This window comes from Gymnoscopelus braueri (genome assembly GCF_963280865.1).
Source record: "Gymnoscopelus braueri genome assembly, chromosome: 20".
Lineage (NCBI taxonomy): Eukaryota > Metazoa > Chordata > Actinopteri > Myctophiformes > Myctophidae > Gymnoscopelus > Gymnoscopelus braueri.
Genome location: NC_137622.1, coordinates 11,550,877 through 11,571,616, shown reverse-complemented (window position 1 = coordinate 11,571,616; position 20,740 = coordinate 11,550,877). Strand labels below are relative to the sequence as shown.

Below are 20,740 nucleotides of genomic sequence, written 5' to 3'. Positions count from 1 at the left end.
GTAACTAGTTCGCAAGTATTTTTAAATGCACATACTTTTGAATACTTAAGTATATTTAAAGGCAAGTAGTCCAGTAATTCAAGTACAATTTTGATTGTGCTACTTTCACTTATAGTTGAGTAATATTTGAGCAGCAATCAGCGAGAATCTAGCCTATACTTTGACTCAAGTAATGGGGTTGACACAGCTTCTGACCCGGTCAGAACTTAGGACTTGCTTTTTTTCAAAATAAGCTATAATTGTAAAGTAGCATTGATTCAAAGAGAACATTTGGTTTTTGTCTATCTAATATACCCCTTAACAGACGACGGCACACTGGTTGCAAGCGATAAGAACCAGTATTGCGCTCGCAGGTCCAGCACCGAGGGTGCGTTCGGAAATTGCACACCGGAGCGCACACGCCTATTAGTTTGTATTGGCCAGTGTGCTGACTGCGCTCATTGCTGTATTTCCGAACGCACCCTATGTTGGGAATTGATTGCATGAAACAATCACCTGTGTGTTCAGTCTCAATGTTGGTAAACAAATAATTGGTCTAAACTGAGCTGGATGGATAGAACAGAGCCATCAGACAAAAACTACAAATGAAAGTCTGAGAAAAACCAACATTTTAATTGTATACTACAAAATGCACAAATATACAGAACAAATCTTTTAAATGTCTTCGGTCAAATGCTTGCTAATTTCAGTGAAAAAAAACTCGTCATCAGAATACATGGTAGCAAATTTTAAGTCAAAACATACAAAAAAATAATATTGGCTGATAACAGAAATGCAAATATATACAGTAAAATAACCATCTTAGCCATGAAAACGTTGCAAAATGACTCAGCACTGTCTATAGCTAGCAAGCAATCTTTGGTCCCTGTGCATGTGCGCGTTCAAGTACTTAGATGTAGATTTTCAGATTAATACTAAGAAACTTCAGTGATGGTGCGGGCAGACGTATGGTTCGTTATCTGGGAGTGGGGTGGCGTAGTCAGACGTCCAGTCTCTGAGAAACAGCTCCTCCGCTTGGCTACGCAGCGTGGCCTGGCCTGACCTGACCTCTGACCCCGTCTGGTTCACCACCAGCCCCACCCCCGCTGTGTGGGTGAAATAGTTCTCAGACCAGTTGGATGTTCCTGTTTTGATGAGACAATAAACACCACAACTTGGTTTATGTTGGGTAGATGGAAACAAGTTTATAAAGATACGATTTTATAAGTACTTTTTTGCATACCTAGCCTTTATTTGGCCTGGGTGAAAGGACAAAGAAATTGATAAGCTGTATCAGCCCTAGGGCTTAAAGTAATACTAGGTAACTTTCAAAAAAAACGAATGTTAAATTTTATATCTTTTGTGATTGGCAAATTTTTCACAACACCCATTCCATGAATTTCACCCCCGAAAGCCTTTTATAAACATATTTTCTATTGAAAGTGGACAGGGGCGTCTTTCCCGCGAAAATTACGTCATCCGGCCGGAAAATGGAAACGGATTTCGAATACAAACGGTTTCCTGTTTGTCCCGGAACTACCGCGCTAGTAACAAAAAGGAATTTCACGTTGTTTTTATGGCATTATAGGATTGGAAAAACAGGAAGATGGAAAAACAACAGCAAAGAAAACACAGCTCACGGTAACTAAAGCTCCACTGGCTAAGAGAAACGATCCGCAGATAGTATAAAACAACAAAAAATAACGCTTTTTGAAACGCTTCCGCCTTCCGGTGAAAACAAATGGAATTCTATGTAATGCAGGAATCCGCTAAAGACCTGCAATTACGGTAGTGACCAGCAGAAGTTGCTAAAAATCGTTATTTTGGGACTTACCAAGTACGGCTTTAACACTGTAGTTGACAGACATAAATCGCATACATTTAGAACTGATTAACCAAAAAAATTTAAATATAGATTTAACCACTTAAACCCTCTAGTCTAGACTTAGTAAACTGGACCCAAGTTGGCTCTGTACTTTGACCACTTTTTTCGGTCTACACCAAATCTCTCTGCCAAAATAGCCGCTCTACATGCTCACACAGTGTGTGTTGTGACGTGTTGTGAGCTTGTAGATGAAGAGCTTTTAGAAGATCAGTTCTCTTTTTTTATGTAACAATTTGGAAAATCAAAGTAAACAAGTTTCAACAAAGCCAAAAACAGAGTATGAACAGTATAGTGTGTAGTCATATTTTACCTATATAGAGCACTCTGTCGGTCACCATGTACTTAGCATGGTTGACTCGAGCAAACGGGATCTTACTCTGCTCTGCTGTAGATGGCACCACAAACACTCTCTAGAAAAAACAAAGAAACAGATTAAAGTTAACACAGAGACCAATACCTTTATTTGTTAACCCTGTGTCACATGTCATCCCTTCTCTGTAAACCTCTGTTTAGTGTCTGTACTGTATGTATGTATGTCACAAAAGTACTTTGCAGCAGCCCCCCCTGTTTGGGGGCGCCAAAGATCACAGGTGGGTGAGGTTTGTTTGAGGTAGTGAAACATTTTTAAAATGTTGTACAAAATCATAACTTTTCCTAACCATTTCTAAATATGTAAGTCCTTGCTTTCATCCACCGTCTCTGCCTGTGTTATCAATGTTTTATCAGTCCAACTCCTCATATTCTGTAATCCAGTAGTTAACATAGTTTGGTCATTATAGGTGAAAATGTTATATTTACATACAATTGATTGATTAATTTTGTTGAGTATTAAATCACAAAAAAGCTATAACAGCAGATCTACAAGCTCACAAAGCATCACATTACGACACGCTGTGAGTTTGTAGAACAGATATTTTGCAACGAATACAGGTTTGCCTTGACATTTAAATGTTTGAAAACCACACATTTTAACACCTCTTGTATTATTGCTTACATAAAGACTGTAAGAATTAACTTAAGAATTAACCTTAAGAACTGTGTAGCGAGTTAATACACTCAGCTGTAAACCCACATCCCCCCTTGTTGAGCTGTGTGAATCCTGTCTGGATACTTCCTTTTGTCTCCACTAGACTCATTTATTCCTGACAAAAATGGCATATTTTCAGCTGAAAAGGGGTAAATTAGCCCCAACACCATCTCCCTCTAAGGTTTCTCTCTCTCAATTAAAAAAAAGAAAAGAAAAAAGACATATCCAAAGAGATAAGCCTGATTTATACTTGCTCACAACCTTGTAGATCTGCTATTTTAGTCAAGGCACACTACCATACGACAACAGATTGAGCGACAGATATATAGACAGATAATCCAACGTACTACGTTGATGTTGCATCTCAGCGGGGGTCTGTGGAGGACTAGCAGAGACTGGAGAAAGATGAACATGGAGTCTGAAGAATGCTGCCAGCAGCTCACCATCAACCTGACCTCCACACCTCTGGTACAGGCTGCCGACCGCAGGGCTGAGTCTATAGCAGGCCAGAAACTGATGGCATAAAAAAATAACATACCACCAACATTAAATGTCATTGTCTTTTCACAGCTTTGGCCATATAATGCACATAAACCATTTTCTTTCACAATTGATCTCCGTTTTCACTTTATTTTTAGATTCTTCTCACATTAAAACAGTACCAAATTCTTCCGTGAATAATTGAGGTTGCCTGAACGTTATTGCGCACCAAACAAACGTACACATTCCTTTCATAAACATTTATGTATCTTTCCTCCAGGGACTATAGACCCCTTAACAGACGACGTCACACTGATAAAAACCAGTATGCGTGCAACCAGTATGTGCGCAATGAAACCCATTCTATCAGGTCTCGCTAAGACGCGCCTCACGTGACTAGCCAACACACAAGAGGGGGTTGGGGTGTGCTGAAACCAGCGCACCCCGAAACAACAGGTTGGGAATTGATTGCGTGAAACAATCACCTGTGCATCCAGTCTCAATGTTAGTAAACAAATAATTGGTCTACTACAGTCAGCTAAACGTATCCATCCATACATCAAGAGCATTAAAACCAGGGGTGTAGTGCTACCCCCAAAAAGGAACTATACTAAAACAGCACACTGGAGCTCAGCTACAGCACTTTTTTTGTTATGGTCAAATGACACTTTGTCAAATAAAATGAATAAACAATGACTGTGTAAGTATTTCCAGTCGTATTAACCTGTAGGCATATTTCCTTCAGCTATAAATCATATTATTGATTTTATAGGCCATTATATTCATGTTACCGATAACATTTCCTGCAGTGGCTGTTAAATCTCAGACCGCATGCGTCTGTATATCCTGGCAGCCAAACCTTTAATAAATTGCACTGAAGTCATTTTATGCATAAAGGCAGAGTGCCAAAGAGGATTCAGCCACAACATCAAACTAATTACCCCGATCTGCACAAAGTTATTTATTGATTGGGTATAGCCTTGATGTTCAACAAGCAACATGGGCAACATCTAATGCCTAATTTACAATATACTCCATCACATGACGTTGTCACTTGCCAAAAAGAACTGATCTAAAAGCTATCAACATGCAAAGGATATGACCGAGATGCCAAGACCTGCAACAGAATCCCACAACAATCCTTCTGCTATGAGGAGTCTTCTTTAGCTATGAGGAGTCTTCTTTAAAGATTAAGTCTTACCCAGGATTCGAACCCTGAATGGTCTCCTGTGCGAGCACCAAAATGTACACTGCTGAACTAAGATGGAAAGCCTGTTTGGGCAGGGGAGATATTACGCCTTGATCTTCATGCAATACATGTATTCCCGACTAGCATCGATCAAGACTGGCAAGGCCCCGAATAGGCCGGCACCATTTCAGCCCTTGTCTAGTTTTTATATATTATTATAATTTTTTATATAGCTAGTTTGTTAGCCTTTTCACCTCTGTATTCCCCCTGGAAACAAGGCTTTGTATTGTGCATTGTTAAACACAATGACAAACATAACTTGTGAGTGGAGTGCAGCCTCTGACCTGAGCGGCTGTGTGTACTGAGATAAAGGCAGGTAATCCATCACAGAGATGTAGACGGATTTCTGAGCATCTGAGATCACAGACAAGATGGAGGCCAGATCGTCTGTTCGACCACGGGCAGAGATCTGGGGTGGCGCACTCTGATGGCAGACAAACAGAAAGGTAAATTGTTAAGACAAGCAGGTACGCAGATTTGGGGACCACATTGGGTCCTGTCCCTGCTGTCGTCGGATTGTTTAAGTATACTGAGGCTGACAGCATGCATTTCTTATACCACTGAACTCACAGACAGGTAGACACGAGCAGGCACTCCATTGAGCTTCAGCTGCAGGGGATGCAGTGAGCTGGACAGGGCAGAAGAACGAGCAGGCCAGTAAGGTGGCAGGGAAGCGTTTTTCTCAGCGCCAATGTTCCAGTACAACCCGAATATACGAGACGCGTCCTGTGCCAGGCAGCTGCAGTCCTCCACCGAGACTCCAACCTCCTTTACCTGGGATCAAAATAAAAGTGTGAGAGTGAGATCTTTAACAGAATTCTTATTATGATGGAACAGAATGTCTGTTAAAAGTTGTTAATACTTTTTTAAAGTTAAAGTTATACAGTGCAGGTCCAAAAATAACGATTTTTAGCAGCCTCTGCTGGTCATTACCGTCACTGCAGGCCGTTTGTTTATTCCTCCGTTACCCAGAATTCCATTTGTTTTCACCGGAAGACGGAAGCGTTTCAAAAAGCGCTCTTTTAATTGTTTTATACGATCTGTGGATCGTTTCTCTTAGCCAGTGGAGCTTTAGTTACCGTGAGCTGTGTTTTCTTTTTCTGTTGTTTTTTGACCTTCAAATCATACAATCTCTTAAAATCAGCGTGAGTTTCCCTTTTGTTATTAGCGCGGTAGTTCCTGGCCAAACAGGAAACTGGTGCATTTCCTCTTCCGTTTTCCGGCTACATGACGTCATTTTCGCGGGAAAGACACCCCTATCACCGTTCAATAGAAAATATATGTATAAAAGGCTTTCGGGGGTGAAATTCATGGAGTGGGTGTTGTGAAACTTTTGCCACTCACAAAAGATATACAATTTAACTTTAGTTTTGTTGAAAAAGTTACCTAGTATTACTTTAACAAAAAAGTACAAATCATCCCTAGAGCAGATCAGTAGTTTATTGGTTTAGATCTTAGTCAGGACTTTAGAAATACTGAGGTCGTGAGTTCAAGTCCTATGTATACAAAGACAGGTCTAACATTGTTATCAGCTGGATATGAAGATAATGGTCGTGCAGGTTCGTAACTCATCTTCTTTTAATTTAATTCAAAAGATCATGAAAAATGTCACGAAAAAGTTACGTAGTTAATATAAACATCAGCAGTAGTAGAGCCTGTAGTCTTTCACCAATATGGTCCTAAACAGCATAACTCAAAAAGTATTTGCTGGATTGCCATGGGATTTTCTGTGCATATTCATGAACCCGAACACTACTGAGTTTGGTGACCCCATTGTTTTTCTCTAAAGCAACCAATTTGGCCAATTTGTCTGCTCTTCAGTAAAAAAAAAACTAAATCGTTATGAGTCCTACTGGTAGCTATGGGCATGAGACTTATTTTCGCTTCAGCTAGTACAGAGGACCAAATCCCACCAGAGGCCTCTCTACTGTGCCTTCGCTACACTGTCATGGGATACATTTACACTTCATTATTAATGACCTCCTGAGACGGTTTGGGTGATCAATCTTCAGAATCTTGATATCTCCTTGGGTGCATTTATTATTTCATGTATTCTAGCACTGCCAGATACCAATCCCATCATGCAGGAAACATGGTAATGCCAGTGTGTGTAGAGTTCTGACAGTACCTGGCTGAGGGAACGCCAGTCCATGTTGGCGCTGCCTAGGTACATGTGTTTCTGATCCACCACCCAAAGTTTGGTGTGGATGATTCCTCCTGTTACTGACTCTAGATCCACCTCCCTCACATCAGCACCTGAGACAGAGAATAAGAACAAAAGCAATGTTTTTGAAAGTTAAAAACGATATCAGTGTACACCTGATTGTTGCAGATACAAAGAGTAAAATGAACATACAGTACGTGGCCAGTGACTTTGTCCAGTTTCACTTTAAAACCCTTTCCACCATGCATGTCACACAAACAGAATGCAATGCGTTTTGTTGATATAACAAGTTTGTTCATATAGAGTCCTATCCACAGATCCACCATTTAACTTCCACAATCCAGATTATCAAAACCATTGGTGTTGTGTGCTGGATTCGAACCAACATCATCTCGCGTCACGCGCTCCATGCAGGAGGTGTGGAAGGAAAATGGTCCAAGTCACTGGCCACCTACTGTAGAACAGAGACTCAATGCAACAATGCAGCTTGCGTATATACCAATTTATTTCACTAATGTTTCGGCCAAAGGACTTTGTCAGAGTCTACAGCATCAGAATATAAATAAATTGGTTTGTACAGAAGCTGCAGTGCATTTAGTATCTCCACTCCACAAAACATTATAGATGAAAATTAAATGACTAGATAAATGATTATGGTAGAATCATGCTATACCTGTTCCAGCCAGCTGTTGTGTGTCCTGTGTTGAGCTCTGAGGCGAGTTGACGGCGATTCGAAGATTCACTCCTCTGTTCTCCATTTGCATCAGCTTCTTAAACACCTCCCTCCCCTGGAGAAAAACAAATAGTATAACCGTTCAAATACAGACAATTTCAATTGATAGGCGGTCATAATACAACCTTTATTTCTATTGAATCTATAAAGGGATTCTAAAAAGGGCTTTACAAGATATCCAATTTAATAAAACACAGATCAAATGTGATCTTTTGTTAAAGAAAAAAGAAACCATAATTAACCTGAATGAAAATTACTTTTCCATTTCTCTATTTGGCTGGCGCTAGAAAAAGGTTTGAAAACTATTCAGTACGTTTCCTATAAATATTAAGCAACAAGCAGCTTGAAATGTTATCCTCAAATGGTTTAACCGCTACTGCTTTCCACTATGGAATATATGTATAAGAGGGTTTATATCTTAAAATGGACAATTATTGATGTATTGATGTTATTGATTAGTTTACATGTCTAATTGTATTGTTTGGTAAATCTAAACGCCAGTATTTTCAGTACAAAAAGTTTCAGTATTGCCTCCATCTCAGGTAATACATACCTTCTAGTTTCTACTAGTAAATTCAGGTTCTCAGGAAAATCATCACTTATTAATTGATGATTGTTCGATAAGGGGAACCACCTATTGATTATCAACCCATTAAGACCGGGAAAGCATCTGTCATTTTAGATTTGAACAACTTTAACCAGATATACAAGCTCATAGTGCGGCGCTGAGTGCTGCGTTATGAGCTTGATTGAAAAATCATGAAAATGTGTGCAAATCTTTGAATCATTTTTAAAAGGAACATTTGTGACTCAAATCTTTGCTTCTGGGGATTCTACAAATGCACAATTATTTTTTACAAAATGATATGCATTTGGCCGCGGACCCCCATCTCAAAATGTGTTGTTCCAGGGACCCCCCCAGAAGCAAAGATTTGAGTAAAAAAAAATTGCTTCAAAAAGTGTGTGTATATATATATATATATATATATATATATATATATATATATATATATATATATATATTCAAAGATTTGCACAAATGTTCGACATGATTTTTCAAAAATAGCAGATAAGCTCTATGAATATGAATATTTTTGAATAGCCAAAGTATAAAATAATGGTTAAAGTGGTCACACAGATGTGTTTTAATGGATTAACGAAATTCCTTAACATTTGCTTCCTTAGTCTATAACTATTAAGCCGTGCTGTTTTGTTGACCTGGGAGTCTGTAGCTTCAGGAAGGCCCTGGTCGCTGCCTCTGAGGGTGAAGTAGAAAGCAGCGATGTCAACAGACCGGTTGGCTTGTTCCAACAGACTGAGCCATCCAGAGGACACACTGGGCAGGGCAGGAGACGGTGAGGACGGGTACAAACCTATAGGCATACTCTCCAGCAGACGCACTCTGGAGATGCGCGCGCGCACACACAGACACACACACACACAGCAACGTTTGTTTTTATTTATGTTAATCACAATATTACAGTATTCATAAATTAGAGGTCGTCTCAGTCTCACCGGCAGTCTGTGCTGCAGGGCTCCTGCACCACACCCAAGCCTTCCAGCCAGTGCAGTTCCAGCTGCGCCAGGAGTTGTTCCACAGACCTGGGTAGACCGTACTGCCACACATGCAGCCCAAGACCCCCCAGAAGGAGCAGAGTGGTGGGCCAGAGGCAGAACAGGGCAAAACCGGAGCATGTTGATTTCTGACAGAATGTGCGGGAGGGGGACAGAAAACTGATATTAGATGCTTGTTGACAGATTAACATTGTTTACAGTAATGATACATTAAGTAAGTAGCCTCGGGATCCAACGGTTCCCGAGCCATGTGGCCCATATAAGCAGGAGTCCATCTCCGGTTTCTCTAGCAACTATATCCCCTGAAGTACACGCCCTGGACATGATGCTAGTATGTCACAGGGACTTACCCCCAATCCTAACCTTGATGCTGAGTGCCAAGCATGGAGTCACAATGGGTAGCATATTTGTAGTATTTGGTATGACTCGGCCCGGAATTGAACCCCGACCTCTCAATCTCAGGGCAGACCTCTGAAAGCAAGGCCACTGTAATAATGATCTTAATTGGGGTATGGACTTCTTTAAGGACACTTTCATGCATTTCATTTAATTGTTGATGGTTATCATAGAAAATCCATAGACAGAAAATGTTACTGTCTATCCATTTCAGCCTTTCTGTATTCCTGCATTTCATAGGCAAGCATTGGGCAAGCACACCCATATGGTCTATGGCCATCATTACATCAACCTAATTCATATTGTCTGAACTGGGTATGGTTGTTATTTTTGAAAACCTTTACCCTTTGGGTTGTAGTTATCATTTTAACAGATGTTACCTCAGTGACGTCGCTTCGCTGAAGTAAACTTTTCAGCACAACTTCAGCAGTGCTTCAGAGTCACAGAAGAGGGCTCAGTTTTTGGGTGCAAATTGAACATTAACCTTACAACTAATATACAGAGATAATATTGAAAACATAGTATCCACAAGTAAAGAAACAAACAACCAAAAACTTGACATGGCGAGAAACCTTGCTTACTACCAACCAAACCATGAAACCAGGTTATTGGAATTAGTCACCTAAATGCACCTCAAAACGTTAACCGACTTGTTGCCATAGCTCAACTATTCACAGTAATCATGGTAAAAATAAATACATGTAAATACAGGCTATGGGAATTTGATTCATGGGCGTGTAACATTCCACAGGAGTCAGGGAAGGGTGGAGTCATTTCACACCAGTGACTTCATCTGATCGCTACACAGCCATGTGAGGGAGCCCAGTACCAATAAGTCCATAACAAGACTGTCTCTGACCTGTAAAAAAAAGAACCCCCGATTCAATCCTTCTTGGGAATAACCACGCTCTTAAGATTTGGGAGAAAATAAAGCAGGACTTGATCTCATCAACATTCTTCCACGTGTTGAAAATACCACCAAAAATAACTGAAATAAAGTCTCGTTATAAAACAAGAGTGGGGAAAAAAGCATTTTGGACTACAAAACTATATTTCAAGCTTTCCCCAAGTCAGACTGTAGTTGTTGGCAGTGCAGAGCTACAGTGCTAATAACATGCCATTACATCATTATCATGTTTCCTTCAACAGCAGGAAGCATTCGTAGCGTAGCATAAACTCACCTTTTCTGTGCGCTTTGCTTTAGTCTTGGCTGGTTTTTGAGTATCTGTTGCAGTAGTGGGCTCATCTGTATCAGGGATCCGCTCTGCAGGAGCCGAGAACACTGCCGGAACATTCTCTTGTTCGGTGTATGATTTATCATGGTAACCGTTTGCTTCCTCTGACTCACTGACTGTCAGAACACCAGACTCCTCAGCTGCTGGATCATCCACACACTGACTGTCTGATGACGAGTCGTCGTCTTCTTCAATATCCAGAATAGGTTTAATCAGCTCCGACTCCCACGGAGGCTCTTCATCCGCGATGGAGGTCACTGGGCCGGCGTCGCCGGCTTCACCCTTACCATCACCGGAGGTGGTGCACTCTCCGTCACTGACACTTTCATCAACATCGCTCTCCTGCATCTCATCAACCTCACTCTCCCTCGTTCCCTCTGAGTGCTCTTCCTGTACCGTTAGACTGCAGGGGACCTCATCCGAGAGGTGAGGTGTTGTGTGGTCCTCAGGACCGACGTGTGCTGGTTCTGCTCTGAGGGCAGGTCTGGCAGTGACGACCACATTCTGCTGCTCCGACTCCTCCGTGGAGCCGTACGCGATGCCTGCCGGGAGGCTCTGGGGAGGCAGCTCCGAGGCACCTTGCTCTGCACCGCTGACAGCAGAACTGAGAGGGATTCTGGGGACTCGCACTGATGGCAGAGGAAGGGCCGTTTCTCGACTGACGCCGGGGAGCATGGATTTACGGACCTCCCCGCCGTCAGGTGTGTGGCTGACTCCATCTTTTTTGAAGAGAGGAGGTTCTGTGCTGTGAACGGCAGTGGGACGTTTTTTGGTCACGGTGCTCAGAGTAGGGATCCGTGAGATAGGTTGCCTCCCTGTATGGGGATGGAAAAAATATTATTTTGAGTGATTTACATTACAGTCAGCATGCATCATTTATTCGAAACACAGAATTAAGCAATTTGTGTCTTTGGGATGGCACTCAAGTGAAGTGCTTCTCCTCCTATGTGAGTCTTTTGTTTTCATCTCCCCATACCCCCCAGGGGCCTGTGCTTGGCTTCTTCCTTTTTTTCCCCTCCCGTTACTCTCTTAGCCTTGCCATTCATCTCTCCTCACAAGCTCTCCTATCACGGTTATGCTGCTGATGACACTCAACCGTTTCTCCTTCCCTCCCTCTGCCACACAGTTTGAAGAGTGCATCACTGCATGCCTGCTGCCATCTCACAGTGGATCACTTCCCACCACCTCAAAGCTCAACCCAGAAGAGTGAGCTTCTCTTCTTCCCTGGTAAAGTCTTGCGTGCGTGTCTGTGACGTGTGTGACTTGACAGGCAGTGAGGCGGGCGGGGGAAACTCTCCTCCATGCTTTTTTTTTTTACGTATTCCGGTTCTTCATGTCGTAAAATCGGAGAATATTTAAGGGTGTGTTATTTAAATGGTGCTCTGTTTTCAGCCGTCAGATTTATCAAAGCTCCAACCAAATATACGCTAGGATGGGCTGTATAGGATCCTTTGATAAATGCCACTTGGACGTTGGCCTGCGGGCAAATTTAATGCAAAAAATAAGCCGTTTACTGTTATTTGTTAACCAGGGTTCATGCCATCTACTTCGATCTTGCACTTTGTAAGTCACTCTGGATAAGAGCATCTGCTAAATGCCAAAAGATAAATATGAATTGTATTCATCTTCATGGTTAAGTGTACATAGCTGTGCTGTTCTGTACACTTTCTGTTCTGTACTGACTCATTGAACTGATTAAATAGATCTTTTGTCTAGAACAAACAATTTCCTGTCCAGCAACGTTCTCAACATACCTTACTGGTATACACTTAGTAGCAATGTTGAAGTGTTGGGATACTTTTAGATGGCTATGACTATGTTGAAGAAAGGCTTTTTGTAGACAAACCTTGGCATTTGATTTTCCTATCATCCCGGTAGGCAAATGGTTACATGTGCTTTGTCACTAAGGTGACGGTATCACCTTGGTGATGAACCATACATAACCATTTGCCTTCCGAGTCTGTCTCTCTGTAGTCTTGCGTAGCCAGACAACTATTCCACAATCGCTGAATGCTATATAGAGTCTGGAACAACATCTCCTGAAAGCCGATGTGGAAGCCATCATCTGTTCGTCATTTCCGTTCACAAACATATATTTTAATATATCTTCAACCCATTTAGAAGTGAGGCCGATTTTAAAAACAACTTCTAAATCCCAACCTAAGTTTTCTGACAAACATCTAAAATGACACAGATGCTTTCCCGTTTTTAAATGTATAACATCATACAGATTTTAATTTCCATTTCTACTAAGCAGCAACTATGCTTCGACTAATTTGATTTACAGTAGGACAAATTTGGGCAACTGCAAAGACGAATCCGCTTTACCCAAGACAAATTTTCTGCACTTCCGACTGCATGGCGGATGCATTTGAAAATTGTGTGAGTCAACAGTCTGTCTCGAGAGACTAGTCTCTCTGTGTCTCATAACTAGGTCTGCTGCATTAGCATGCTGGCTCGTGCCCAGCAGCACATCACGCCTGTTATGTGCTAGGTCTGCACACCATTTAATAAAGGCCTCTCCAGATATGCCAGATTCCCCGCTCAGTTATTCGGTGAAAGCAGCTCAATCACATGACCGAGGTCAAAGATACATTCGTGTTGAGGGCACTGAAGAGGGAATAACATTCCCGCGCGCTTATCTGGTTGTTCCAGAACGAGCACATTCACTGACACCGTTGCCTGTTGGCCATCTAAACTTGTTTTGTAAAACACTATGGCCTCTGAGGTGTTTATTCTCCAGAGTATTTGCTCACCTGCTCTGCGGCTCATGTCTTCATTGTCATCTGGGTCTTTCCTCTCCATGTCCTCCTCTAGTGGCACACGTTCCAATACAACAGAACATGACCTTAGAGCCTGGAGAAAAGATAGCTGTGTAATTTACTTACTTGTACAGACACTTGTGTGTTTAAACAATTATTATTCATTTCAATACAGTTTTAAAAAATAGTTATCAAATGATTGTTAATTATTATTCTGTAATTATTAGGCAAAACGATCATGTTTTGGAAAAAGGCTAAATAAATTCATGAATACATTTTTAGTACACTCAAGACATTTCACAGCCACATCACACATTTGCACCACGGTAAAACAAACATAAAAATTTGTTAAAATAAGTTTACAGGATATACACACAAACACTGGCGTGTTGACATTTTCTCATATTTTGTGCTTTCCTAAACATGACCACAGCCTTAAGCGCCAGTCCCACCAGGCACGATAACTATAAAGATAATTACAGTATAACTATATCGTTCACCATTGTATTTTTTTATAGGTCGGTGTGAACACTGCCATCCACTTGACCAAAAATATACTTTATAGTTATAGTGCTCAGTGTGAATGGCCTTTTATCCAGTGCACCCAAAGTCTACCACAAACATTCACCTCATCATATGAGTTTCTTTGTCTCTATAGCAGCATCTGTCCAAACACAGGTATTTTATTTTATCTGTACTTGCTAGTGCTACAAGTATCTATAGAGGGCTCCTACCACTGTACTTGACGCCTCATCGACTTCCTCTTCTGGCAGAGAAGGGCTCTCATCTCGGTCCAGCCTCTGGTTCTTCTGACTCTGCACAGACTCAGTGTCTGAGTCATCTGACTCCTGCAGGGTGGATCAATTATTCACATTCTCAGCAGGGGCTGTGCAACAATATATCGAATTCTTCAACATGACAGAGCACATTTGATTGAACAATGTAAACAATAAAAAATAAAGAAGCAATATCAATTATATACTGATGTTGTATCTTTGCATTTTAAGGGCATTAAATTCACACAATTAGCAAAAGGAACAAAAAGAAAAGTGTTAGAAACCCCCAGGATGGAACGATCACAAAAGAGGGGAGGGGCCATGTGGTGTGAGTGAGCAATATCCAAATGCCTGTGGTGTAAAGTAACTAAGTACATTTACTCAAGTACTGTACAATTTTTAGGTATTTCTACTTTGCTGGAGTGTTTCCAATTGTCAGTACTTTTACTCCACTACATCTCAGTGGCAAATGTTATACTTTTACTCCACTACAATTATTTGAAAACTTTAGTTACTATGTAGATTTTGATTATTATTACAAAACATACATTAACCACTTCAACCGTATATACATTTCGGCCATTTGAAAATAGCCAATCTACAAGCTCAGAGTAATCTTCTATTTTCAAAAGGTGTGTATACATTTGTGAAACTTGTGAAATGGGACAGTCTGCATAATGATAACTTTTACTTTTGTACTTTAAGTATATTCTGGTATCAATACTTTTGTACTTTTACTCAAGTATCTTTTGAATACAGGACTTTTTGCCAAATGCAAAGCAAACAAATGCAAAACAAAAACACAAAGCATCGACAAAGCGACAACGTCGTACCCCTAAATTAGGCATTCATTGTCCATACCAGTAGTCATGTAACACATTATATAGGTGTATATTAGTAATAAATATATAACACAGATAGATAGTATAATGTCTATCTTTCTTACCATGATGTCTGAGGTGTGTTAAACCGTTACCTAGAAAGTAGCACCGGTTGACTGGACTACACCCATTCACAATGGAATTAAACAAACGGAATTATTGTCTGGTAAAAACAACGTTAAATGTAATGGTAGTTTATAATGTAGACGTCTCTAGCGTTACATGGGGTTTATTATATAAATTAAAACTAGTTTGTATGTACTCTGTCTTCTTTTTCTTCCACGCTGCGTGCGAGCTACGTGGCTGAGAGAAATAATCAGCGAGGAAGTCCATATCCCATAGCGCAGAGTGACGGTCGCATTGTGATTGGCAGGCAGTGGTTGTCAGGACAATAAAAGAAGCATAGAGAAGTCAATTTGTAAAATATAAACTAAAAAAAATCGTAATTTAAGTCTCTCAGGCAATGCCTGACAGGCATAGGATATACAATTGCACAAAAAAATAGGCTGTTAGTTGACCGTTTTGAGACCATTAAAATACGTGGTGTGATGTGTGTGCAAAGTTGCACACCCGTTTAGGTCCTCAAAAACGCAATTTGTGCCTACGAATAACAATAAACAATAAACATTGCAAATTCAATAGGGCTTCGCACTGGTGCAGCGCTCGGGCTCTAATTACATTTCCCCCTCAGTCTATTTTCGTCTAATCTAATGGTAGCCTTGAAACATGACTGTCTGTGAACCATGACTAATAATCTAATGGATAAACAAACTACTTCTATTGTCTCCTCTCCTCTGACAACCAACTAGCCAATCACGTCGCGGCCGTCCCCCTGGGCTATGGGTTTTTGACTCAGGGTGAGGTGAGGAGGGAGGCGGAAAAGCTTAGCAGTTAGCAATAAAAATAACCCAGTGAGTGAGTGAACCCACCTCCACCGAGTCCACCCCATATCTATGGTCCACCCAGTCTACATCATGGTCCGCATACGAGGTTGATGATGATGATGATGATGATGATGATGGAGGTCCTCGTCTTGATGATGACGTCCTTTCTCGTAGTCTCATCGGCATCTTCGCCTCGTGTAACCGTTTCCTGATTTACAAAACACAATTTTGTTACGTTGTTACTAGTTCATCGAATAATTGCATAATATAACTTGCGATGGGCGATAATAAGCAACTATGTGTGCGGGTCAAAACGCTAAAATAATGAAGAGAAATTACCGATCAGTCAGAAATGAACTGTCCTCGGGGCTCAGCAGCCGCCAGGCGCGTTTTGTTTTGAATGTGTCAGGAAGCGTGTTTTCAAACTCTGCAAGAAGGCATAAACAAAAGGTTGAAGAAACCGCGATTTCCTGTCCTCTGCTGATTGATTGGTGGATGGACCCGTTGGACTCCTCCCACCGACGCTATAAAATATCGTTACACCGAATTCAGTGACTTGTTTAAGTATGTCACCCCAGCGGTCGCTGTTTTTCCATTTCAGCAAATTCACTGTCGGCAGCGAGAGCGACTAATAGTAGAGCGGATAGTAGGAACAATCGTTCACTTTGTGATACAAGCGTGAAAATTGGCATGAACATTCCTTTAGGTCAACTCTTTGACTTTTTTAATCGAGCCACTCAAAAATCCAAGATGGCGGCCATTTTTCAAGATGGCCGATACCTTAGTGGGCAGTTAAGTGATATGATGGTTTATTTGGTGATACAAGCATGAAAATTGGCATGAGCAGTCTCTGTGGGTCACTTGACAATAGGCCACCCACAGCTACTTGAAATTTCAAGATGGCGGCCATTTTTCAAGATGGCCAACACTTTAGTGGAGCATTTAAGTTATATAATGGTTCATTTGGTGATACAAGCATGAAAATTGGCATGAGCAGTCTCTGTGGGTCACTTGACAATAAGCCACCCACAGCTACTTGAAATGTCAAGATGGCGGCCATTTTTCAAGATGGCCACCACCTTAGTGGACTAGTTAAGCTTAAGAAATCATTTAGTTGGTGATACAAGCATGAAAATTGCCATGAGCCGTCTCAAAAGGTCATTTGACAAGAAACCGCCCACAGCCACTTGAAATTTCAAGATGTCAATCTTTAAATGATACCTTTTCTCATAGAAATGTATTGGGTTCCTCAAAAAGCTCTGTCAAGAGAGGTTGTTTGACTGTGTTTTGTCTGACTCCTCGCCCACGACCTGTCCAGTTTGGTAAGACCTGTCAGGAGTTGCCTCCCACCGGCATAGCTCTCAGGGTTCACTGAGGTAGGCCTAAACAAGCTCCCTTACCACGACAAGGTAACAGTCACAAGGGAGGATATATATATATATATATATATATATGTATATATATATATATTGGTTTTTTTTAAACTAACAGCCATTACATGTGTCAAATAAATACTAAGGGGTGGGGAAACAAAAAATAAGATGAATAAATTAGCACAGTTGTGGTGCTGAACGGACAGTGCTCCAAAATTATGAGTAATGGCTAATACTGAATGGCAATAGCCACGGAACCATGACAAACGATACTAAGGAACTAAACTGAAAATGTGCTTCACTGTTAGATATGGCAGTGGAAGGCAGTGGAAGCAATGTTACAAAGTAACAACTGAAAATTACACAGTAATAGACTAGATAAAAAGTAAAACATGATGCGTCGATGTGACGAGGGGAAGCCGAGCCATAGGCCTCCACTTGAAAACACAGAGGACAACAGGGAATAACTCTGGCAAAATAAACATGCAAATAGGTTCTAGCAGGGGCAACTACATAGGCATGTGAAACTGAGTCCATATCTGAAGCAGTTACACCTTCCAGTACATGCCTTGGAGCACCCACATTTGGTCAACTCCCAACAACTCTCCGCAATAGGTGGAAGTGGAGTCCAGAAGACTTTCCACTTCTCGTCCTGTTCCACCCATCCCCAGTCAGATGGGCTCTGCATTTGTGGATGTCGCTTCAATGCCTGTCCCCACACGTATCCAGCCTCATAAGAAGCATGTTTGGCATGCTCTTTGAGTGCTGCTTGAGTTGGTGGGATCAAGTCATATTGTCTTTGCTTTCTGGCAAAGAGATCAAGCCTGGCCTCGTTCACAGTTGTGACATCGCTGGACCGGTCATACATTAGATCTTCTTGGCCTCTTGACATGGATATCTTTGGTATCTTCAGTGTCTTCAGCAGATGTAGATGCTCTCTTTTGGGTCCTTTCCAGCTCTGTGTTGTTGAACCTAAGTTTACAGCTTGAATTATATTTTGCTCTGTTTCTTGTCGATTTGCTTTCTATGCCATCACCTTCATCTAGTCGGGTTGGACTAAGTAAGATAGGCAGAGCATTGATCTTATGAAATAATGGAACATTTCTTGCAATGGTATCATAACCAGTACGATCGTGCTCTCTTTTGAATAAACTCGGCTGAATGAGTTTTTCCTTGGTGACCTGCTGACAAATTAAACATCTGTCCCAGTTAGTTTTCACAACTGTTATGATGGCTTCTGCCATGTCTGCAGCATAGGCAGAGGCCGAGGGTTTATCCTTTTACCACCTTTTACCAAGCACTTTGATGTATGGGATACAACTAAGTTCGTGCCTTAACCCTACACTTAGTTCGATCGTTCATCCAATGCCATTTAAATCCTGAGCGATCTGTACACCATCCGGTTAACTAAAACCCCATTAACCTTGGCTCGGCTCTCCCGTGCTGGCACAACCTGTCAATTCAGGTGCGGCTATCTAACTGTTTTGGGGTAAATTAGACAGCATTTGGGATACCAACTTTCAATTAGCTGACATTGAACCCCAGTGATATATCACCAGTGTGCCCTGGTAGTGCAGATATTCACTCTTATCTAATCTATCTATGATCAACAAATCAACACAACTATATTGTGATGTGTTAAAAGTTGTTCTTTAGCATAATAATAATAATCGTCCTTAATGAAAAAAAAACATACATTTCTATGAGAAAATGTATCTTTTGAGGATCCAGGGGGTGGCCATCTTGAAAATAGAAATGTAAAGTGGCTGGGAGTGTTTTCTTGTCAAGCAACCCTTAGAGACTGCTCATGCCAAATGTAATGCTTGTATCACCAAATAAACCATTATATAACTTAATTGCTCCACTAAAGTGTTGGCCATCTTGAAAAATGGCCGCCATCTTGAAATTTCAAGTAGCTGTGGGTGGCCTATTGTCAAGTGACCCACAGAGACTGATCATGCCAATGTTCATGCTTGTATCACCAAATAAACCATTATATAACTTAATTGCTCCACTAAAGTGTTGGCCATCTTGAAAAATGGCCGCCATCTTGAAATTTCAAGTAGCTGTGGGTGGCCTATTGTCAAGTGACCCACAGAGACTGCTCATGCCAATTTTCATGCTTGTATCACCAAATAAACCATCATATCACTTTACTGCCCACTAAGATGTCGGCCATCTTGAAAAATGGCCGCCATCTTTGATTTTCAAGTGGCTCGATTAAAAAAATCGATAAATGACCTCTAAAGATGATCTGTACCAAGTTTCACGCTTGTATCACCAAGTGAACGATTCTCCCAAAATATTGCTTTTATCCGCTCTACTATAAACACTTCTAATTGTCCCCTGTTTACTTTCGATGTGTCTAAAGTTAGACAGTTATCCCGTTAAAGTAGAAGTTACATTTGTCTTGAGAAATAAAAAACAGGCCTGACCCCACTCTGATAGATAGCAACAGTAGCAAGCAACATGTTAATCCATGAAACATTGAAGTGCAGTCATCGAATACCAAACTCGTCGCCCCGAAACACCGTCGCCCCGGAGCAAATCCGGCGACCCCCGAACGGTCACCCCAAGCCACTTATACCCCGTCCGTCACCCCAGAGGTTCGGTCCCGTCGCCCACGCAAACCGTTCCATGTATTTCTACACAAAGGGGGACTTTTTCTTCTTTTGTGCAGTTTTTGTTTTTGTCTTTATTGCAATGCTGGTCCCCTTGTAAGCTTGTATTATTTTGTATTGTCCTTATTGAACTTTTTATGTACAGTGTATGCTCTCTGACCTGAGCACTGTGGTGGTGGGCATAGCATCAACCCCTCAGAACATACAGTCGCAGTCCTCTTTTAAAGGCTACACATTTTCACAGTCAATGTCATATTTCATGAAACATATTTATGGGAACATACATACATAATGTAGATAATGATGTTTATAGACAAACAAAACAAAAAGCAAACAAGAAAACACAAATTATTATGTGAAATGAATACCCCTTCAGCCCTGGACAAGTTTTTTTGACAGGTCTTTGTAATGACAAAGGTAAATTTTTACCTTTCTGCAGCCGGACCCCAATGGAAAGCTAGTGCTTTCTTGGGTTTATCCTTTCAGCATCCTTTTTTTACAAACTGTTAATAAAGCATTCAATCACTAAATTTCGGTTGAGGGGGCGTTGCCCCCCCGTGACGCCGGGCCTGGTGAGGGTTCTACTGCCTGGTGTGAGCGGTCTGCTCCTAAACTGGTGGCGAGCGTGTTTAGGGCCGAGGCTTCCGGCTACCCAGTCGAATCATTCCAGTACAGTGGATATAAAATTAGCTGAGGCATTGCCTTCTGCCCACAATAATA

At 41.2% G+C, this 20,740-nt stretch overlaps 1 protein-coding gene across 1 annotated transcript; it reads right to left on the bottom strand.

Moving 5' to 3' along the window:
* Window positions 1-591: 591 nt before the first annotated feature.
* On the bottom strand, window positions 592-16,450 carry pld7 (phospholipase D family, member 7). The gene is made up of 14 exons (XM_080416528.1): window positions 16,366-16,450; window positions 16,072-16,234; window positions 14,220-14,333; window positions 13,480-13,579; window positions 10,670-11,538; window positions 9,033-9,220; window positions 8,736-8,919; window positions 7,458-7,572; window positions 6,749-6,876; window positions 5,191-5,394; window positions 4,905-5,044; window positions 3,239-3,404; window positions 2,175-2,274; window positions 592-1,124 (listed from the first exon to the last, which is right to left on the bottom strand). The coding sequence occupies exons 2-14, from the start codon at window positions 16,210-16,212 to the stop codon at window positions 925-927; spliced, it is 2,649 nt and encodes an 882-aa protein (XP_080272654.1). The 5' UTR covers window positions 16,213-16,234; window positions 16,366-16,450; the 3' UTR covers window positions 592-924.
* Window positions 16,451-20,740: the final 4,290 nt, after the last annotated feature.